Source organism: Sus scrofa, chromosome 10 (assembly GCF_054392235.1).
Source record: "Sus scrofa isolate SSC_HxYL_T2T_F1_AM1 chromosome 10, Sscrofa_HxYL_maternal_Yorkshire_Landrace_v2.0, whole genome shotgun sequence".
In the NCBI taxonomy this organism is placed as follows: Eukaryota; Metazoa; Chordata; class Mammalia; order Artiodactyla; family Suidae; genus Sus; species Sus scrofa.
In genome coordinates, this window is record NC_139392.1 from 90448708 (window position 1) to 90470734 (window position 22027).

Genomic DNA, 22027 nt, shown 5'->3' on the forward strand with positions numbered 1-22027 from the left:
GACAGCAGGGCCAGACTCCATCGTCCTGGGCAAGGAGGGGTCCCCCTGCTGGCAGCAGGAGGGACTGCAGCTCACAGGAGCACCTTCTGGATTCACTAACTGGTGGTCCCCACCTGTGTCCATTATCTCTGCCCACCTGTGACCCGTTCCTTTGGTACCCCCTTCACCAATATGATCTCTCAGAAACTTAGGGGTGTTTTCAGGATATGTATCTGCTGATCATGATTCTTTTTCCTGGCTCAGAGCGGACTTCTGCAAGGTCTTGGATTTCTCTTGTTTCCAATGGCAAGACTCCTAGATGATTTTTCTCTTGGTTTCATTCATGAGGACTGGGCGGGCCAAGGAAGGGGAGCCTGTCATCTTCGGCGAGCATCCTAGAACAAGGCGAGCGGTAGGACTGCTTAGGGGAACAGCAGGACCATTCTGCTCAGAGCACAGCGTGGCTAGTATCTCATACCCTTGAACTTGCATTTCCTCTGAAATGTCATGGGCTCGCCTGTAACAACCTAGGGCCTGCGGAACAAAAAGCTTTTGAGTCAAGAGTTCGTTCCTGGTGAGCGTGGTTCAGTGCAAACACAGAAGCTGCATCAGCAGCTTCCCTGATGGGGCGGAAGCAGGAACAGGCAGGCAGCTGGGTTTTTCCTGGGTCCCACTGACCGCTCGCTCTGAGGGGCTTATTACAAAATGCTTCTCTGCTTGGGGAACGTCTCATTGTGGTTCCAGACGTGGCAGGTAGCAGAGGAGAGAATCCTCGCCCTTGAGGGCTGTGCCAAGAGCCCACAGCTGCTCGGGCTTGGTTTTACGGGGAAGGGAAGGGACCTTGCACCCTTGAACCTGGGACAGCTTAATGCAGGGGCCCAAAGTGTGCAGGATAGAGCTGTCTCCGAACACCCCCTTCCCTGCGAGCAGCCCTAATGAGGTAGCGAGAGTGCGACGTGAAAAGGATCCCCAGGGCCCCTTCCTGTGGACACCAGTGGGGGGACCGCATAGTTCCCTTCCCTGGAGACCCACCCAGACGGGAGGACCCTCGCCAAGCACACAGGATGAACAGAGAATCTGAAACAGAGCTTATCTTTATTTATATTCACCTTGTTCCTGAAAGAATTTAAACAGACAGAGCTTAAAAGGCTTACTTAAGAATAAACCCAGAGCAGAGCTGGAATCAACTTCTAAGACATTGTTTTCAAAGGAAGTACTGCCCCCCAGCCCTTTCAACCCAGGGAAGTCCTGTAAGTGGAAAAGCCCCCCCATGGAAGGGTTTCAAGCAGAGGGTCATTCCTGTTCTTTGGGGTCCTGCATGGCTCGGATTAAAAGGAGTGTTGTCTACATGCTCCTTCTGGTGCTTCTTTACCAACTGCATGATAAGAAATCTATCCATGGAGCTCCCGCTGTGGCTCAGCGGCAATGAACCCAACTAGTATCCATGAGGATGCAGGTTCGATCTCTGGCCTCGCTCAGTGGGTTAAGGATCTGGTGTTGCCTTGAGCCACAGTGTAGGCCACAGACACAGCTCGGATCCCTCATTGCTGTGGCTGTGGTGCAGGCTGACAGCTGCAGCTCCAAACTGACCCCTAGCCTGCAAACTACCATATGCCTCGGATGCGGCCCTAAAAAGATTAAAAAATATGTGTGTATACCTATATATGTGTGTGTGTATCTCCTTTTCCTCTGTTCATTGTGTACCTTTTGTATCTTCCTTCAGACCAAACAACCTTGAAAGTCACAAGGAGCCCTTTGGGTTCCGTGTAGGGACTGGTGTTTGCTGACTGCCCTCCTGGGATCCCCAACCAAGCGATGCCTTCAGTGTAGTTTTGGCCTTCAGACCAGCTTGAATGTACATTCTCTGCCTTTCTGGGCTGCCTCTGATCTTTCTGGAATGTGCTTACACTGTTCTCCAGTCCGTGCTCTTGGGAAAAATCCACCCCGGCTTCTGTTCATCTTCAGCGTATAAACACAGGCGCAGGAACAGCAGCTTCAGCCTCTCGAACTCACTCTTCTCTCTGGACACTGGCCTTCCTCCTGCCCGCGCCTTCTCCAGAACGCAGAGATGCCAAGGCCTTGTGCCCATTTGAGGAGAGGGCCAGAGCTCGGAAAGGGTTAACGGTGGTGGTGGTGGCTCCAGGTGGCTTCTGCCCGGGCCCCTTGGGAGGAGGGCCTGGGGACCGTCCCAGAGGTCCTAAGGCAGCAGGAAGGGGGCCACGAGGAGCCCACGGGTCTGCCATCCCCAGTGCGTGTGAAGATAGGTTACAGCCATGGCCTTACACGGTCGTAAGAAACCCGTCGCTGCTAAGCTCAGGGGAGGAAGGGGGAGCCCAAACAGCTATTCCCAGAGCAGAGCATCCATCACGATGGGAAAATATCAGCAGAGGAGCCAGGCCAGCCCTTGTGGAGGGCGGTGGCGCACCATTTAAGGATCCTAGAAGCCTTCTGAGCGGCCCCGTGTCCCAGCCCGCACCCTGGGTGCCTGGCCCGCTCTGAGCTCCGCCGGCGGGAACAGTTCCAAGTGCCTGTTTGTTGCGTTCCCGTTGGGCCCTTCCCGGCTGTCTAGACGCCAGACTGAGACCGATGCTAAGCCTTCCTTGCTCACGCTGGGGTGGTGCTCACGCTGGGGTGGTACGGGCTCTGGGTGGGAGGAGGGGTGGGGGCCAGGCTGGGGCCAGCTTCCCGGCAAATGCCAGCGTCAGCACTCAGGGCCCTTCACCCACATCTGTGTACTGCAATGAGTGGTTCTATTTATTTTCGTGCTCATGCCATCCGTCCGTTGGCTCTGCGCCCCCCCACCCCCTGCAGGGTTCCCCATCTTCGCTTCTCAGGGATGGGGGCCGTGTCTCTCTTGCATCTTTCCATTCACTCCATCGAATCCCCCCAACCCCGCGTCCTTGTTCAGTAGATCTTTACTGACGGCCCCCAGCAGGCCCGCTCTCGTGGTGGGAGGTGGGGGAGGAGCACAGGAACAGCTGTTTGGAGGCGTCTAGAGACCAAGGGACAGTTTTTTCCCGTTTCACTTATTCAGGAAACATGTGTCCAAGAATCTGCCGTGGCCAGGCATGGCTGGGTGTGCCATCGGAGTGGTGGAACAGAAAGAGCTCCTGGCCCAGAGGCATGGACCGGAGTCGGACCGACAAGTAAACACACAAATACATGCTTGCTTTCTCTCCATCAGCCCCGAGAGGGAGAGAGCAGGGTACTGGGCTCGAGAAGACAGAGAGGTGGGGAGTGAGCCCAGGACTCAGCTCCGGGCTGTGAGAAAAGAGGTGCAGCCCGCCTGCAAAGAGCTTGTCCTGAAGCAAGAGCGAAAGGCACAAAGCGGATCGTCGTCACCCTGGCAGTCGGCACGTTCCCTTCGGAGCCCGCGGACGATGGTGTTGGCCTGAGGGAGAGAAGACCTGCTCTTTGGAGGAGTTAGGGAATGTTTCCAGTGGAGAACACAGCGCGATAGCTGGGGCGTGAAGACTATCTAGGGGTTTATCAGGCGAAACGCGGGCACAAGGCAGTGGGGAGAATAGTCCAGAACAAGGGAATAGATGGTGGAGGGGGTTCAGAGGCCGATGCGCTGTGGTTCCAGCAGACGTGACATGTCACATCTGAAACGCCCATTCGAGTCTTGTATAAAATCAAAGCACATTAATGCCATTTTCTTCCCGCCGGGTGAGAGAGGGCTGGACGTTGATCTTTCTGCAGCAGGCACTTAACGGGCCCCGGGACTGTGCCTGGTGTCTCCGGCCAGGGGACGTGCGGGCGGACGCGGCGGATGTGACCGGTCTTGCCTTTGTGTTTGCCTAGACCAAGGATGCCCTCTTCACCATCCTGCACGACCTCAGACCCCAGGATCATTTCAACATCATTGGATTTTCCAACCGGATCAAAGTGTGGAAGGACCACCTGGTGTCTGTCACTCCCAACAACGTCAGAGACGGCAAGGTGTACATTCACCACATGTCGCCTTCCGGAGGTGAGTGGCCGCCCGCTGGGCCGGGGCGCTGCGCGGATACGTGAGTAGCTCACTTTCTGCCCAGAGGCGAGATTGGAAAGCTGACCCTGGTCACAGGAAAGGAGATAACAGCAGAGGGCTTTTTCCAGAAGGTTCTGTTTCTGCTCTTCCAGGCCCCTGAGTAAGATGGGCGGGGGGGCGGGGGGGACACCCATAGGCTTTGGAGCCTTTCCTGGTTTATCTCATGGATCCCAAACAAAGAAGCTGTTTTTGTCCCTTGTTCCTGGGGAAGGGCATGAAAGCCGAGTGGATGACTCAGTGTTTTGTGTGTTTGAATCCGACACCTTAGGCAGCCGAGGGTGGAGCCCGGCTCAGCCGTGGGTCCTCTGGGAGGGGCGGGGGCAGCCTGAGCAGAGCGGGACCCCGGGTGGCCTGGGAGATGCTCTGGGTACAAAGGGCTCAGAGTCTTGGCACCCTGGGCTGCGGTGCTGCCCGGGTACGAACGCGGATGGCGGAAAAGGCCATCAAAACCCCTTGGGACATCTGGAGAGTCAGAGCTGTGTGTTACCCAGCTGTGCTCGATACGAGCTCCTTCAGCCCAGGACCTGGGTCTGACCCTTACTGTTGTCACTTGGACGGGGGCCAGGACAGGTGCTCCGTACCGGAGTGTCTGCTGGACCTGAACCTGGCACCTGACATCTGTCCTTAAGGCCCCTGGTGGAGGCGCCATCTCCTGGGCGTCTCGGGTAGTTCCTCTTTGGCTACCTGGAAACAGAAGACAGCAGGCTCGGTCTTCTTCCACCTGCCATTTCTCGTGTATTCGCTGGTTCCCGACCAAGGCCGAGCTCTGGTTTCCCAAATGAACTTCAGTGGAACTTGATCTTGTTGGGATGGGATTTTGATTTACCATAGGATTTCCTAGTAGTTGGCACAGCAGTGTGATCTAGGATTGTTTTACTGGGTGAGAGGAGAGATCAGAGATTGGATTGAGTGCTATCGTGGTGACGGAGGATGGGACCTTGACAAGACAGTCCCGTCAAGGGAAGACACTCTTTCATCTTTCACGCTCCTGGTTCTGGGCGTAGCTCCTGACAGGCTGCCTGTACTCAAATATGCATTAAATAGAACTGATGCTGATGGTACCACTTACCATTAGAATGCTCTGGGTGTCGGGGGGAATAGAGCTTCCGAAAGCAGTCAGTGTGCACGGCATACTTTTGGATCTAAACTTTGGAAACCTTACTGGTTTCCTTTATTTTGTCTCGGGACTTCACTGCCCCAACCTCTGCAGGTGAGCAGAAAATTAATCCATTTCCCTCGGGGAAGTGTCCTCTCAGTAGAGGTTCTGAAGGCAGACAGTCTGGATTTGAATCCGGCTCCACTAGCTGAGTCATTGAACCTCTCTGTGCCTCGGTTCCCTCATCTGTAAGACAAGGGTCACGGAGGACCTGTTATTAGGGTGAAAGGAACCGAAGTATTTCAAGTGCCTAGAACGGCAATGGACTTAAGCAAATTCTGTAAGCGTCAGCTATGGCCGTCTCTACCCAAGTGGTCCCTCCAGCTGGTGCCCTGGGGTCCTGCGATGACCCTGGTCGGGGGAGGGCTCTCAGTGCGATGGTTGAAGTGACTCCGTGGCACTCTCCCTGGGGAGAGGACCTGACCATTGTTAAGTGTGCGGGCGACACCACAGCTGGGTGGAGGCTGGGTGCCAAGCCCTGCTGTGCTTTGGTGTCTGGTGTTAGAAAAGCTAAGTACCAAAAAAATAAAAATAAAAAAAGAGAAAAGCTAAGTACCCCCTTTGCCTGGGCTCTGCGTGGCTTTAAAGTGGAGTGGGTACTTCGGCACCGCTGCCAAGTTCTAGATTAAAGAGAAAATAAACACCTGCCTTTTGGTCCAAATCCCTGTCGCAAGAGCCAACATGAAGCTAGGCTGGGCATTCAAAACAGCAAGTTGATGAACCCGAGGAAGTGTTAAATGCTGCTTCAGCTGTCACCTCTCCTGAGGTTTGGACCATGGGCACCTCCCAGAACAAATTGGTGATGTCTTTTCACAGTCACACGCATATATATTTTATTTACTTTATTTTATTTTTTTTGTCTTTTTAGGGCTGCACCCATGGCATATGGAGGTTCCCAGGCTAGGGGTCGAATCAGAGCTACAGCTGCTGGCCTACGCCACAGCCACAGCAACATCAGATCAGAGCCACATCTGTGACCTACACCACAGCTCACAGCATCAGTAGATCCTTAACCCACTGAGTCAGCCCAGGGATCGAATCCAAAACCTCATGGTTCCTAGTCGGATTCATTTCCGCTGTGCCACAACGGGAACTCCCGTATGTATATTTTAGCTGGAAATGCTGGAAGATGTAAAGCAGCAGGGAAAATAGTCTGGTTCACGCACATTCGGTCCATTTTGCAGGTGATGAAAACCACTCGAATCAGGTGGATGGATTGGGGTGATGGGCATACAGCTTTATAAATTCACTAAAATTCAGTCATCATGTACTGAAAATGGGGGACATTTTTGGTATGTTGACAAGGCCATTTTAAAGAAGCCACTGGAGTCGGCAAAGGGAATCAGTGTTCGGGGCTGCAGTAAGAACTCTGGGTTTTGCTCAATGATGGTAGAATGGTGGCAGCAGGCTTGAATGAAATTCTTAGTTAATCCACAAACCTCATGTGAGCTGGCCATTTTAACTTGACCTCTGGTCCATCTCTCCATCCCCCAAGTGAAATACCTGTGCACCTGCCACAGACACTGTCCCCTGACTTTAATCAGAACGGCTAATGACCAGCACCTCGGAAAAAGAAACGGCGGGGCAGGAGGTATAAGACTGAAAGCCCTGCTAACGAGCTCCTAACGAGCAGAGGTCATCTGGAAGGGGTGGGAAGCCAGGAAAGGAAAGTCAGTGAGAGCAATACAAAGACACTGGTGAGTTCTTTAATCAGCATCCTCGGGCCCCAAGCCACATAGGAAGTCACCTCCAGTGGCCCCCTTCTCATCCCAAGCCCTTCCCTTCACTCTAGAATGCTTGCTTTCTTTTCTTTCTTTCTTTTTGGTTTTTTAGGGCCACACCTGGCAGCATATGGAAGTTCCCAGGCTAGGGGTCGAATTCTTGCCATAGCCATCAGCCTACGCCACAGCCACAACAACGTGGGAATCTGAGCCACGTCTGTGACCTACGCCACAGCCACAGCAACGCCAGATCCTTATAACCCACTGAGCGAGGCCAGGAATCAAACCCACATCCTTATGGATCCTAGTCGGGTTCTTTAACTGCTGAACCACAAAGGGAACTCCTTTCTTTCTTTCTTTTTCTTTCTTTCTTTCTTTCTTTCTTTCTTTCTTTCTTTCTTTCTTTCTTTCTTTCTTTCTTTCTTTCTCTCTCTCTCTCTCTCTCTCTCTCTCTCTCTCTCTCTCTCTCTCTCTCTCTCTCTCTTTCTTTCTTTCTTCTCCACCCCCTTTCTTTCTTGTCTTTTTAGGGCCATGTCTACAGCCTATGGAAGTTTCCAGGCTAGGGATCCACTCGGAGCTACAGCTGCCGGCCTATATCACAGCCACTGCCACTTGGGATGTGAGCCGCCTCTGCGACCTACGCCACAGCTCTTGGCAATGCTGGCTCCTTAACCCTCCAGGGATCGAACCCGCGTCCTCCTGGATACTACTCGGGTTCGCTCCTGCTGAGCCATGCTGGGAACGAAGCTCCTCTGTGATGCCCTCTTCCTCCGGATCCCTCCACCCAGCACCCCTCGGTTCCTTTCCAAGCCCTTCTCGGAGAAGGATGTTGACACGGTTGAGGCTAAGGGAGGGCAGGCTTCTAGGGCCAGGTGCCCGCAGACCCCTGGGGGAGGGTGGTAGAGCTTGGCGCCCTTCCTGTCCATCCCGCGGACCCGGGTCAGGTTCCTAGGCAGGCGGTGGACGCGGCGTCACCGCGGGGTGCGCAGGTCTCTCCTGCGGATGCGCGTGAGGGGACCGGGAAAGTGAGACCCGGCCAAGGAGGCTTAAGCTGCCGTTTCGTGTCCCACAGGCACGGACATCAACGGGGCCCTGCAGACGGGCATCGCGCTGCTCCACGACTCGGTGGCGCGCCACGACCTCGAGGACCGCAGCGTGTCCCTGATCGTCTTCCTGACGGACGGGAAGCCCACCGTGGGCGAGACCCACACCCCCAAGATCCTGAACAACACCCGAGAGGCCGCCAGGGGCCGCGTCTGCATCTTCACCGTGGGCATCGGCGACGACGTGGACTTCAGGCTGCTGGAGAAGCTGTCCCTGGAGAACTGCGGCTTCACGCGGCGCGTCCACGAGGACGAGGATGCCGGCGCCCAGCTCATCGGGTCCGCCCGGGGCTCCTGGCGCGGGGAGGGTGGGACGCAGCGGGGGGGCTGGGACAGGAGGCGGCCCTGCTGCACCCGAACCCCGCTTCCGATCACCGCTCCCTCCCGGGCAGAGGTCACTACGGGTCCTGAAACCAGGCAGGTCCGGGTGCATGGCAGCTCCTGTCCTGTGACTTGAGGCTTTAAGGTCGTCTGTGCCTTGGTCTCCCCACCTGTAAAATGAGGACTCTGGTTGCAGGAAGGATTTTTGTTTGTTTGTTTTGACCGCATCCCGGGCACGTGGAAGTTCCTGGGCGGGGAGGGGGGCGGGGATGGAAACCGAGCCACCGCCTGGACGACGCCTGCATCCTTAACCGGATGCAGCCAAAAAGAAAAAAGAAAAACCCCATGACCCTAACTGGAAGGCTCCAGGGCGGGCGTGCAGATCGGCCTTTGGTCGGGAACTACTCACAATTTTCCTCCAGCGTTTTTGTCAAAGATTTTTTTTTTTTTTGTCTTTTCTGGGGCTGCCGGACGGCATGTGGAAGTGCCCAGGCTAGGGGTCAAATTGGAACTATAGCCGCATCTGCGACCTCCACCACAGCTCACGGCAACGCTGGATCCTTAACCCACTGATTGAGGCCAGGGTTCGAACCTGCGACCTCATGGTTCCTAGTTGGATTCGTTAACCACTAAGCCACGACAGGAACTCCTTTTTTTGTTTGTTTGTTTTTGTTTTTTGTCAAAGATTTAAATAGAAACACAAATTTGCTTCCCTTGTTTTCAAAATTATTCGAAACCCCATTCAAGGAGGGAGAATCCAACACAGTGTTTAAGAGCTGAGCTTCAATACCGTGTTCGTAGACAAAGCAGTGAGCTGGACACAGATCCACTGCGTCCACCCACTGCTGTACCGCAGACACGCTGTCAGGACCCACCGTTCACAGGGAACTTCCAGAAGCCAGGCGCGTCTGCAGGCGTTCTCTCGGGGGTACCCTCACTCGAGTCCTGGGAGCAGGTGCAGGAGGGCGAAGGCCTAGGAGCCACGCAGATGACTCTCCCTGCGTGGTCTGGACGGGCCCTGTTCTGCCCCATGAGGCCACTCAGACTCTCAGGTTCCTTCCCATTCATTGCGCTGCACCCCTCGGGGCTCGCCCTCACTGCAAGGCTGAAATTAGGTCACCAGCGCTTCAGTGGTCCAGCCCCAAAAGAGGGAAGGGAAAGGAAGCGTGCCACCGTAATTACACGAGCATCACGGCTGTTGCATCGCCTCTCATGATTGGCCACAGTGGAGGCTGGAAGGTGTCCTGCGTGTCGGATGGGCCTGCGCCTGATGAAAACTCAATTATGGTGAAAGACGGGGCCCATGGGTTCAACGGGACAGTGTTATACAGGAAGAAACTGAAGTTCAGAGAGGTCAAGTCCCACGTCTAAGACACACAGTAAATAAGGGGCTGAGATCGAAGTCTAACGCCACAGCCTGTGCCCTCCAGATCTTCGGAAGGGGACTGTAACTCTCTCATGTGACGTAACCAGGAGAAAAGCTAAAATAAGCAGATGCCCTGTGCCTAAAGCACAGGGTCAGGGTCAGGGTCAGACCAGTCAAGTTTAACGGGCTGCTTAGAGCCTGTGGGGAAGGTGTGTTTGGCTCTAAGGAAAACGTTTTAAGAGGCCCCGGGAACAAAGGAGAGTTAGCGGGAGGGGTTAGCGGTTCTGGAAGTTGTATCATATTCGGGATGGTAGCAGGTTCTGTGACCGAAGACTGTCAGAACCACACAGCAGTGTCTGGAAACTTCTCAACGCCAGGGTTTTCAAGCATCTAAGTGCTGAATGGATCAGACGCCCTCATGCCGGGCTGCTCCAGGAGCAAAACTGAGACCCGTGGGTGGAAACTGCAGGAAGAAAGATTGTGATTCTCAGCAAGGTGCTTCCTCCTCTTCCCCAGAGCCACTGATGAGAGGCGGGGAAGCTTGAGAGACAGTGAGTTCCCCGTCGGCAGCAGTGTTCAAGCCACTACTGCACAGCCTCCCATCAGAAATGGTCTGCTGGGAGTTCCCGTCGTAGCTCAGCGGTAACGAGCCCAACTAGCATCCATGAGGATGCAGGTTCAATCCCTGGCCTCGCTCAGTGGGTTAAGGATCCAGCGTTGCTGTGAGCTGTGGTATAGGTCGCAGATGCAGCTTGGATCTGGCATGGCTGTGGCTGTGGTGTAGGCCGGTGGTTACAGCTCTGATTCAGCCCCTAGCCTGGGAACTTCCATATGCTGTAGGTGCAGCCCTAAAAATAAATAAAATAAAATAAATTAGAAAGAAAAAGAAGAAAAACAAAGGTTCTGCTGCCTGAAAGTTGGACGTGGTTGCCTCTGAGATCAGACCCGCCCCGACGGCCCGAGACGTCCTCCAGGGCTGTGCCACCCGCGGCGGGCAGGCCTGACCCCCTCCCCCTCCTCCTCTCCAGGTTCTACGACGAGATCAGGACCCCTCTCCTCTCAGACATCCGCGTGGATTATCCGCCCGACGCGGTGGAGCAGGTCACCAGGACCCTGTTCCCCAATTACTTCAACGGCTCAGAGATCATCGTGGCGGGAAAGCTGGCAGACAGGGCGAAGGACCGGCTGCACGTGGAGGTCACGGCCAGCAACAGTAAGAAGTTTGTCGTCCTCAAGAAGGACGTGCCCGTGGAGCCCCGGTGGGGGGGGAGTGGTGGCCCCGGGGGCCCCGGGCCCCAAGGCGGCGGCCAGGAGGACCCCAACCCCCTGGAGCGCCTCTGGAGCTACCTGACGCTGAAGGAGCTGCAGAGCTCCTGGCTGCAGAGTGACCAGGAGCAGGAGAGGGACCGGCTGAGACGGAAGGCACAGGCGCTGGCGGTGGCCGGGCGCTTCCTCACGCCGTTCACCTCCATGAAGCTGAGGCCGGCACCGCAGGCACACACCCCGGAGGCCACCTACGGCCTGGCCGGCATGTCCGCGGCCATGGGGCCCGAAATGGTGATGCAGAGCCTGCAGGGCACCCACCTGCAGCCAGGTAACAGCACAGCAGCGGGGGCGGGGGGAGGGCGGCCGGCCGCTGTGGCTCCTTTTCAGGCCAAGGTCACCTGTTTTAAGTTCTTGTTTTATAACTTCTATAAACTTGGGAGTTCCCATCGTGGCTCAGCAGTAACGAACCTGACTAGCATCCATGAGGATCCGGGTTCGATCCCTGGCCTCACTCAGTCGGTTGGGGATCCAGCGTTGCGGGGAGTGGGGTGTAGGTCACAGATGCACCTTGGATCTCGTGTGGCTGTGGCTGTGGTGCAGGCCTCAGCCGCAGCTCCAATTTGACCCCTAGCCTGGGAACGTCCATATGCCTCGGGTGTGGCCCTAAAATAATAATAATAATTTTTATACACAGTGTTCTACCAGCAGCTCCTAGCTTTCGGAGACTGGTTGGTGCTTACGTGCTGTGTGGGTATTGTTATCAACGATGGGTCTCTGTAGAGAAATTGGGAAAGGTGAGGTCAGTCTATCGACGCATCGTCAATAGGAAGTGCCTGCCATGAGCCAGGCATTATTGGAGGCACGGGGATGAATAGACATGTAAACAAATCTTCATTTTTAAGTGCCTTTCTATGTCTTCAAGTATTTCAGAGTTGTGTTGTTTCATGTGTGTGTTTGATTTCATGTTCCTTAGACAATGAGAACGCCATGAGGAGCGAGGAACTAGAAAGGTATTGAAAAGGTCAATGTTGCCTTTCTAGAAAGAGCGGGGTTTGTCTCAGCGTCAGGGAAAAGCAAATTCAAATGACAGGAGACCCAGGAGCTGAGAGCACAGATGGGACACAACCAACTCATGGCCCAGAAGAGTTGTTAGAGTAGCATTTCCTGGGGGTTCCCGTCGTGGCTCCGTTTGTTGGAAACCCGACTGGTATCCTTGTGGATTCGGGTTCAATCCCTGACCTCGCCCAGTGGGCTAAGGATCTGGTGATTCTATAAGCTACAGCGTAGGTCGAGGATGTGGCTCTGATCCCACGTTGCCATGGCTGTGGTATAGACCTCAGGTTCAGCTCCAATTCAACCCCTAGCCTGGGAACTTCCATATGCTGTAGATGTGGCCTTAAAAAAAAACCAAAATAATAATAATAATAATAATAATAAAAGAAAAAGAAAGAAAAAGGGAGGGAGGGGATTTCCCTGAAGCATCACTTAAGTATTCAGGACAACCTCCCCTTTTTTTAAAGGTCTGATATTTAAAAATTTTTAATTTTAGGGTTTTTAAAAGTGTCTGTGACAGTTGAAGGCTCCTCAGAGCAGCTGTCCAAACGGAGATGTGCCTCTCTCGTGGCCCACCTGATTCTGTCTGTGTCCTGCTGGCCAGGGACCCGGCGGAGAAGGGGGCCTTCAAAACCTTGAGATACTGCGATCTTTGTTTTCCGGGAACACACGTCAGTGAACCGGAGCATAAACTTGTTAAAACAGACAGTTTGAAAGAAGATACTCATTTTACTGACAGAATGTAATTTCCTTTCAGGTTATTCTTTAATTGGGATATTTATTTTTGCCTGCTGCTTTATGAATTATGCACATGGCTAGAGAACTGGATTATCACTCTGTTTCTTTTACAGATGTCTATATTTCGGAGGGTTTAACCTGATGTCTTGCAAAAAACACTCTTAACACAAAATCCACCACCGTAACTATGTTTCGATGTAGGGGTTCAGCAGTGCCGAGTATATTCACGTTGTTGTGAAGCAGATCTCCCAAATTTTTCGTCTTGCAAACTTGACACTCTGTCCGCATTAGACAACTCTCCTCTCTCTCCCCCACCACTATCCCTTAAGTAGGATGGAACATTTTCTCCTATTATATACCCAGAAATCAGAGACAAAAATAACATTCGCTACTTTTAAAAGAATAAAATATTGGAGTTCCCGTCGTGGCTCAGTGGTTAACGAATCCGACTGGGAACCATGAGGTTGCAGGTTCGATCCCTCCCCTTGCTCAGTGGGTTGCGGATCTGGCGTTGCCGTGAGCTGTGGTGTAGGTTGCAGACGTGGCTCAGATCCCACGTTGCTGTGGCTCTGGTGTAGGCTGGCGGCTACAGCTGCGATTCGATCCCTAGCCTGGGAGCCTCCATATGCCATGGAAGCGGCCCTAGAAAAGGCAAAAAGCCAAAAAAAAAAAGAGAGAGAGAGAGAATAAAATATTTAAGCCTCCTCCTGCTGCATCTTCACTTTGTATTGTGAGGCCAAGCTCCTCCTTGAGAAGAGAGGTTTTAAAATCATGACAAATGTATCCGAAAGCTGTATTTGACTCACCTCAGCCCTCGGTACCTCTTACTTCCTCCTCCGTAAAGAGTCACGGGGTGGTTCTCTTTCTTCCTCTCCAGGACCTGCTCTCAAGAAACCATACGACCCAAGAATTAAAATCTCCAAAACATCAGGTAAAGGAAGGACTGCGAGGATGTGATTTGAGAGTGTGTATGTTTGGGAAGCAGACACCAGGAATCCCCTGAAGCCACTTAGGACTTCAGCTCATTGAATGAGATGTGAAGGCCCATTTTCCATTTCTTTTTTAATAATGATTTTTATTTTTTCCATCATAGCTGGTTTACAGTGTTCTGTCCGTTTTCTACTGCACAGCAAGATGACCCAGTCACACATACATGTAAACGTTCTTTTTTCTCACAGTATCAGGCTGCATCACAAGTGACCAGACATAGTTCCCAGTGCATATACAGCAGGATCTCATTGCTTCTCCATTCCAAAAGCAATAGTTTGCATCTATTAACCCCAAATTCCCAGTCCATCCCACTCCCTCCCCTTCCCCCTTGGCAACCACAAGTCTGTTCTCCGAGTCCATGAGTTTCTTTTCTGTGGAAAGGTTCATCTGTGCCGTATATTAGATTCCAGATATAAGTGATATCATATGGTATGTGTCTTTTTCTGACTTACTTCACTCAGGATCAGAGTCTCTAGTTCCACTGAAGGCCCGTTTCCATTCAGCACAAGCTGTCTGCACCAGGCAGTCTCAGATGCAGGGTCATCATCAAACCATTACATAAACGCTGTGGAAAACACGGCCTCCAGAGTCTGGCAGCACCTCTGATGGAAGCATGGGTGGACAGAGGCCCAGGTTCATCACGACGGAGTCCAAAAGACATTTATTTTCGAGATCTGAAGCATGCGCGCTTCCAGCTTCTGGTGTTTCATATCTGCGACACGTAGGGCTGCTTGGTTTTTAATTACTGTTTTATTATTTTCTTAATCCTTGGCTTTAGAAGGAAAGAGCGGAAACAATACCAAAAACTTGCCCTTGGCCCAGTTCCTGGGATGATAATAAAAATCTGGATGGAGTAGCGGCGCAAGGGCCGGCTTTTACTCTGAAAGTGCACACATCTGCCCGGTGGGTCTTTCTTATGGCCTGGCCGCTGGTGTGCTGGGTGACCCGTTCGGATGGCCGGCACCAACCTGGATTAGCTGCGGGAAGAGGAAACACAGTCTCGGATGAGCAGTGCGTCCTTGCTCTGAACACACACGCTTTCTGGAATGCAAGAACACTTTCCTCTCGGGAGCCGCACGGAATAATGACTTCCAGACCTCGCCTCTCTGCGTTGGAGCAAGCAGCCGCTCTCCTTGTAAAGGCATTTGGCAGATTTGAGTAGACATAATGTGTGAGCATGAAGACTTTCAGACAACTGTCACTTGGTCATATTTGTACCCAGAGAGTGCCAGAAATATGGACCAGGAATTGAATCTTTTTTTTTTTTTTTTTTTTTTTTTTTTGCTTGTTAGGGCCACATCTGCAACATAGGGAAGTTCCCTACGGGTTGAATTGGAGCTGTAGCTGAATGCCAACCTACATCATAGCCATGGCAACGTGGGATCCTTAACCCACAGACTGAGGCCAGGGATTGAACCTGCATCTTCCTGGATACCTGTCAGGTTCATAATCTGCAGACACTCCAAAACTTTAATTTTTAATGTGTGCCATCTTTTCATCCTACAAAAGATCGGTATCTTGTATTTCTTTATGAATGTTGCCATTCACTGAGGGCCTGAGGCACTTCGCAGTGAAATCAGCCAGATTTTTACAAGAGCCCTTTTTGAGCCATACTAGGGACAGAAAGGGTTTTTCTGCAAATACTCCAAGAACATTAACTGGGGATTTCTCATCATGGCGCAGCAGAAACGAATCCGACTAGGACATGAGGCTGCGGGTTTGATCCCTGGCTTCGCTTAGTGGGTTAAGGATCCAGCGTTGTGGTGCGCTGTGGTGTCGGTCACAGACACAACTCAGATCCCGCATTGCTGTGGCTGTGGTGTAGGTCGGCAGCTGTAGCTCCAATTAGACCCCTAGCCTGGGAGCTTCCACATGCCATGGATTCGGCCCTACAAAGCAAAAAAAAGAACATTAATTGCCTTGTAGCTTGAAAACACCAAAACTCCTGGCCCAAACCCCCCAGCACATACAAATGCAAATGCATATGTATACACGTAAAGTAGAGAGAACGTCAGAAACCCATTGTGTTTGGTGTATAAATCACAGAGAAATCAGCTCTCCAGTCTTGGAAGAAAGGGAAATTGATGTGGATTCCTGGGAACTGTTGGTCTGAATAGTAAGAGCCAAGATTGTCCATCTTCTGCAGAGGCGAAGACGAGCTGAACGGGCAGGAGCAGGCCAGCCCAGCTTTGTGGGCTTATCTGTGGTCAAAAATCTGAGAGCAGGAAGGTCGGCAGGACCCAGAGGACAGGTTTCCGCAGTCACCACTGGCCACACCGCCCAACCTCCCGGGGACTCTCTGTCCTTCACTTGTCACCAGCCCTAAACAGTGCCTGGTCGTTGCTGTCACCCAAGGGTGGCCTCCATCTGGCGCCATGAACGTCTGGAGTCCCCGGGGCGCTCTGGTTGCAGGAGCGCATGTTCTCACCCGCGTCTCTTCCCTTGGGTGCCCCAAGGAGGAGCCAGCGGTTGGAGGGGACCCCTCGGGGAATGGGGGAGCATGGGCTCAGCAGGAACGGGGGCGGGGGTAGACAGCGCTGCCCTTTCCTTCTGGGCCCCGCTTCCCTCTCAGAGCTCAGGGGTCTGTGTTTGCTGCCGTCTGGTGAAAGGAGCACTTGTATTTGAACTTGGAGGAACCTGTGTTCGCATATTCACTTTCCACAAACTGTGTCACTGGTGCATCGCTTCATCCGCCAGGGCCCGTCCTCGCCTAGACAAGGAAGACCCCCCCATTGACAGGATGAAGTCAGTAGCTCACGGGAAAGGGGTGCTTATACAGGGAGGGCACCCCGTAAATGCCTTGTCTTTCTTTTCCTCCCCCGCGCTGGTCCCGCCTGGCAGCCGATGGAGACCCCCACTTTGTCGTGGATTTCCCCCGGAGCAGGCTCACCGTCTGCTTCAACATCGACGGGCAGCCGGGGGACATCCTCAGGCTGGTCTCCGACCACGCGGACTCCGGTAGGTTCTGCCCAGAAAGGGAAGAACTTTGGGGTTACAGGATTAAAAAAACAAATGCTAACGTTTGCCTCCCACCACCCTGCTCCATGGAGTCCCAGCATCTCCAGATCAGAGGTAGTGGGAACAGGTGGCTAAGAAATGCCGTGTCAGGTTGGCACACGCCTTCCTGGCACGGTAACCAGGCGCTGGAGTGAAAGCAGACAAACGTGCCAGCTCCCTGGTATTTTACCTTCGCCCAGACCCACGTCAGCCTGCGCGCACCGGCTATTGGTCAGACGCACGCACTCATGCATATTCATAGGCACTGAGTGGGCACAAGTTCATGGTTCTAGAGACGCAGAGGAGGCGGGGCATTCTGATGAGGCGCCGTCACGTGAGGGGGGGGCATTTTGGTAACCCGTGTTTCCCCCCACCCCCTTTGAGGTGTGACAGTGAACGGAGAGCTAATCGGAGCCCCCGCGCCCCCCCACGGCCACAAGAAGCAGCGCACTTACTTCCACGCCATCACCATCCTGGTCAACAAGCCCCAGCGGTCGTACCTGGAGATCACGCCCAGCCGAGTCATCGTGGACGGTGGGGACAGGCAGGTCCTCCCCTGCAACCAGAGCACCGTGGTGGGGAGTCGGGGGCTGGAGGTGTCCGTGTCCGCCAACGCCAACGTCACCGTCACCGTCCAGGGCACCGTGGCCTTCGTTATCCTCTTCCACCTGTACAAAAAGCCAGCCCCCTACCAGCGCAACCACCTGGGCTTCTACATCGCCAACGGCCAGGGCCTCTCCGGCAACTGCCACGGCCTGTTAGGTAGGCCACCGCTCGCGCCGCGGACTCGGGGGACAGAATTCAGGTTCCTCAAGCAAAGACAATGCTGACCGTCTCGTTCCTCGGTTGGGAAATTCCATAGGAACGTGGTCTTTAGTAGCTCGTGAAAAGTCTCTCCTTTGGGGGGCATACTGCCAACATTTTTTTTGCTTTTTTATTTTTTATATCATTTTTAAGGTTACAGCCCATTGATGGTTAGTGCATCCTACTGGCTCTGCTCCCCGCGTAGCACAATGCTATGTCCTTGAGTCTGTCTTCCTCCGCGTAGTTTGTAGCTCCCACTCCCTCGGGCCTCTCTTGCCCCTCCCCCGCCCCTCTCCGCACCCGTAAGCCCGCCTTTGTTCTCTGTATCTCTGAATCTGCTTCCTCTTGGTTACACACACTACTTGGTTGTCTGTTTTTGGATTCCACCCAGGAGTGATATCATACAGTACTTGTCTTCCTCTGTCTGACTTAATTTCACTTAGCATAATGCCCTCCAAGTCCACCTGTGTTACTGCAAATGGCAGAATTTCCTTCTGTTTATGGCTGAGTAATATTCCATTGTCTACATGTGCCACATCTTCTTTATGCCTTCATCAGCTGATGGACACAGGCTGCGTCCATGTCTTGGCTGCTGTAAATAGTGCTATGGACCCTGGGGAGCTCGTATCTTTTCAAATTTGTGTGAAAAGTGTATTTCTTGCCCCTGACAACTTTCTAGAAGAGGAATGGGTTTTATAAACTAATTCTCACTGGCCTTCTGGGAAAGGGAGCAAAGAAAGGGGGAGCCCTTCTCTCCAGGTCTGATTCTTTAGTCTCAGCAAGAAGATGCAAACCCAGGGCAGCCCCCGGCCCTCCCTGGGTGGCACCTCCAAGGTCAGGAACCATGGGCAACCCACTCTGCCCAGCTTTCCTCCACACGTGGTTTTGGGTGAGCCCATTGCCCGCAGGTAAATAGGGAGCTGCCAGGGCTCTGTTTAGAAAGCAGGATTTCCTGGCACTCGAACCGAACACGTTTCCGACCAGCCTGCCTGCCAAGTGAGAGCTCCTCCCCTGGACAAACTACTGTCCCTTTGTCCTTAACGATGCCCGCCCTTGACCTGGAGCATTTCAGCAGCCGTTTTCCACCCCCTCTGTTCAGTGCACACCCACTAAGTGCATGTGTGGAAAGGGCCCGACAGCAAGAGGCGGGGGAAGGCCTGACCCTTCTCCCCTGTGTATTTGCCCCAAACGCGACGTCCAGCTCGGTAGGAGGCCAGTTGTCTCTGGTTGTGGGTTGGGCATCTATCCTGTGTTGGCTTCCAGAAGTGGAGGCCACTGGACATACAGCCTTAGATCCTTCCTCCCCACACCCTCCCCGGACACTGGAAAAGGAGTGGGTGCCTCTGGGAGAATCCAGCCTAGGACCGCAGGCAACGAACCCCCCCACCCCGCCACCCTGATGTCACAAATCCCCTCGCTCCGGGTATCATCTGCTGGTCCCCGGTGCCAGAACTGAGGTCACTGGTTCAACAGCATTTGCTTGCCCTTGACTTAGACCTGATGCCTCTTTTTGTCCTCTCAGGTCAGTTTCTGAACCAGGAGGCCCGTCTCACCGAGGAGGCTGCCGGGCTCAGCAAGAACCCTACCAATCCTCCGGTCCCCGAGGCGGGCGGGAGGTCCAAGGCCATCCTCAAGGTGAAGGGACACCAGGTCCCAGTGGTGTGGAAGCAGAGGAAAATCTACAACGGGGAAGAGCAGGTGGACTGCTGGTTTGCCGGGAACAACGCCGCCAACCTGATCGACGGGGAGTACAAGGACTACCTGGCGGCGCATCCCTTTGACTCAGAGACCACCTTCGGCCCGGGCGCACCCCGGGGACTCTGACACCAGCCGCCTTAACGCTAGGGTGCATGGCAGGGAAGCGTCACCGGGGACCCCGTGGTGTGGTTCTTGGCACTTGCCCGTGCCTGGTCTCCTGGCCGGTGGCCCCCACCCATGTCCCACCCCTGGTGGGTGAGGAGGTCCGCCAGCTGCCTGAGCGAAGGGTGGGGTGGGGACATGAATGCGAGAATGGGGTTTCCTGCTCCCCCCCCATCTCCAGTAGAGACAGATGATGGCACCAAAGCACAGTTAACAGCAAGAAGCCTCTACCTGGTACCAACTGGCTTGTCGGTCTCGCAGCCCACCCTGGGCTGACTCTGGAAGGAAGGTGGCCGGAAGGTGTGTCTTCTCTGTGGAAGTGGCCGAGTTTGGGCAGCCTGCTCTTTGCCTTACACTGATGCTTAGGAATCTCCCGTCTTGCACTGCTGCCTTCTCTCCGGGTGTGTGGCCAACCTCAGGGGAGCCTCTCCGGTCCAGGACGTGGGTCAGGCAAATAGCACATAGATTTAATCATTGTACACGATTCGGTCTTTTAGGAGAGAGTTTTCTTCTGCTGTCATCTCTTGCCCTTTGAACATTTGTTTTCATTTAAAAAAAAAATGGATTCAAATAGAAACGTTGCAGCCCAGATACTGCTATCTTCCTAATGGGCTTTGTAAACCTCCTGACTTTGCTCCTACTTAGTCCAGAAAGCTGAGCGCTTCGTCTCATAAACAGGGCGGCCCTGGTGGGTGTATTTCGCGGGCCTGTCTTGGGGCTGCAGAGCCGGCCAGTGGAATGATGAGTCTTGCACTTGCATCTCCAGCCTTGGTCCTGACCCTGACCTGATTTGCTTGCGGTCCCCCAGGAGATGATAAATCAGGCTCTTGCAGAACCGGGAGGGGAAGTGAGCGGTTGCACGGAGCCGAGCTGCGGGGCTCCGGCTTCACGTGTGCGGCCGGAAGTGAGGACCAGTTTCCAGATCTCAGAGGCCCTCCCACGTCCCAAACAGGCCAGGCCAGGAAGTCAGCGTGAGCCAGGGGCTTTGGTTCCAGAGCGTGGACAGATTGGATTCCATCGGGGAAGGGCTGACATCAGGGGTAAAGGGGGCTTCAAAAGCCAGGGAGGCCCACCCTTCCCCCCGTGGAGCCTGTGAATCCAGTGACACTATCAAGGGGAAGGGAGGCTGCTGGTGGCCTCGGGGTCCCCCTCCCCCCACCCCACTCCCAGCTTTTTCTCGGCTTGGTCTTTTGGGGACCATGGAGGGTCAGGAAGCCTGGGCCTCCCTGCAGTCGGGGTGCAGCTGGATGCGGGCGGCGTTGGAGCCAAACACAGAAAGGCAGAGTCAGGTCAGAGAAGTGGGATATTTGGATGTGAGACCAAATCAAATAAAGCCTTTGTGCTGGCTTCATGGAAGGTTTCTTCCAGTGGGTGGTGACCCTAGAATTTTCATGCCACGTGGAAGCAGACGCAGCCCTGGGAGGAGAATCAGAGTGGAGGGCGTTGTTTATCGCAGCAGAATGACAGCCACGTGAGTCTGCGGGCCCGGCAGCTGCGGGAGCTTCAGAGTCAGAGCTGGGGCGGGGGCGGGATGGAGGCTCAGTTCTGTCTGCGTCTCCGTCTCTCTCCACTCTGTGACCCCACCAGACCGGGCCGGCAGCTGCGTTATCTTTGACTCAACTCAGCTGCCTGTTTTCATGGCAGGGAGCAGCATGAGAAGCACCAGGATGCTGGCAGCTGCTCCCCCAACGCGGAGCTCAGAGGAGGAGGAGCGGGGCCCCGGCTGGCCAGGGCCTGGGCAGGCTCTGCGGGGACCTTCCTGTTACATAAACCCGGGTCCCATCTGGGCAGACATCCCTGGAGCCACGTGGCCTGCCGCTGTGTGAGTGCCTAGAGCTGGAGCTGTGTCCCAGGTGTGGCTTCGGAGCTGCAGAGCGGGGCCGGTACCCCGGCTTCTGTGGCTGCCTGATCTCAGAGCACAGAAAAGCATTCCAGTGAGGTGTCTGTCACCTACTCTTCTATTCAGAAATAAAACAAAACAAAAAACCATTTTTTAAAGTGGGAAGGTTGAGGGAGTTCCCATTGCGGCTCAGCGGTAAAGAACCTGACTGGTATCTGCGAGGACGCAGGTTCAATCCCTGGCCTCGCTCAGTGCGTTAAGGATCCGGTGTTGCTGTGAGTTGTGGTGTAGGTCAGCAGCTGCAGCTCCGACTCGAACCCCCGGCCTGGGAACTTCCACATGCTGTGGGTTCATCCCTAAGAAGAGAGGGGGAGGGTGGGCTTAGAAGGATACACTTCAAGCTACATCATTGCTAACTCGATTTATTTATTTTAGTGGCTGACCCCATGGCTCATGGAAGTTCCCAGGCCAGGGGCTGAATCCCAGCCATAGCTGTGGCAACGCTGGGTCCTTTAACCCACTGCATCGGCTGGGGATTGAACCCACACCTCTGCAGCAAGCCAAGCCCCTGCAGTCGGATTCATAACCCTCTGGGCCGCAGCCAGACCGCCCCTCGCCGATGTGAATGAGTCGTGAAGGGTTGACGAGCTGGGCTCCTTAGCAAGTCTCCACCCCTGGCTCCCGATCCCCTCTCTCAGCTGAGAGAGCCGTCTGAATGGGTCATCATTAAGGGTCCCCTAATTGAAAGAGGCACCTTCCCCCCCCGCCAAAAAAAGGGACCGGACGTTCTCTATCCACTC

The 22027-nt window shown here is 54.1% G+C and overlaps 1 protein-coding gene across 1 annotated transcript in view; it reads left to right on the plus strand.

Moving 5' to 3' along the window:
- The window catches only part of ITIH5 (inter-alpha-trypsin inhibitor heavy chain 5), a 75768-nt gene extending 55792 nt beyond the window's left edge, over window positions 1–19976 (plus strand). The window contains exons 8-14 of the mRNA XM_003130820.5: window positions 3784–3952; window positions 7962–8271; window positions 10708–11273; window positions 13614–13667; window positions 16568–16684; window positions 17108–17485; window positions 19050–19976. Of these exons, the coding sequence (XP_003130868.3) occupies window positions 3784–3952; window positions 7962–8271; window positions 10708–11273; window positions 13614–13667; window positions 16568–16684; window positions 17108–17485; window positions 19050–19351 (1896 nt within the window). The 3' untranslated portion in view covers window positions 19352–19976. The remainder of the gene's footprint in view (window positions 1–3783; window positions 3953–7961; window positions 8272–10707; window positions 11274–13613; window positions 13668–16567; window positions 16685–17107; window positions 17486–19049) is intronic.
- The last annotated feature ends 2051 nt before the right edge of the window (window positions 19977–22027 follow it).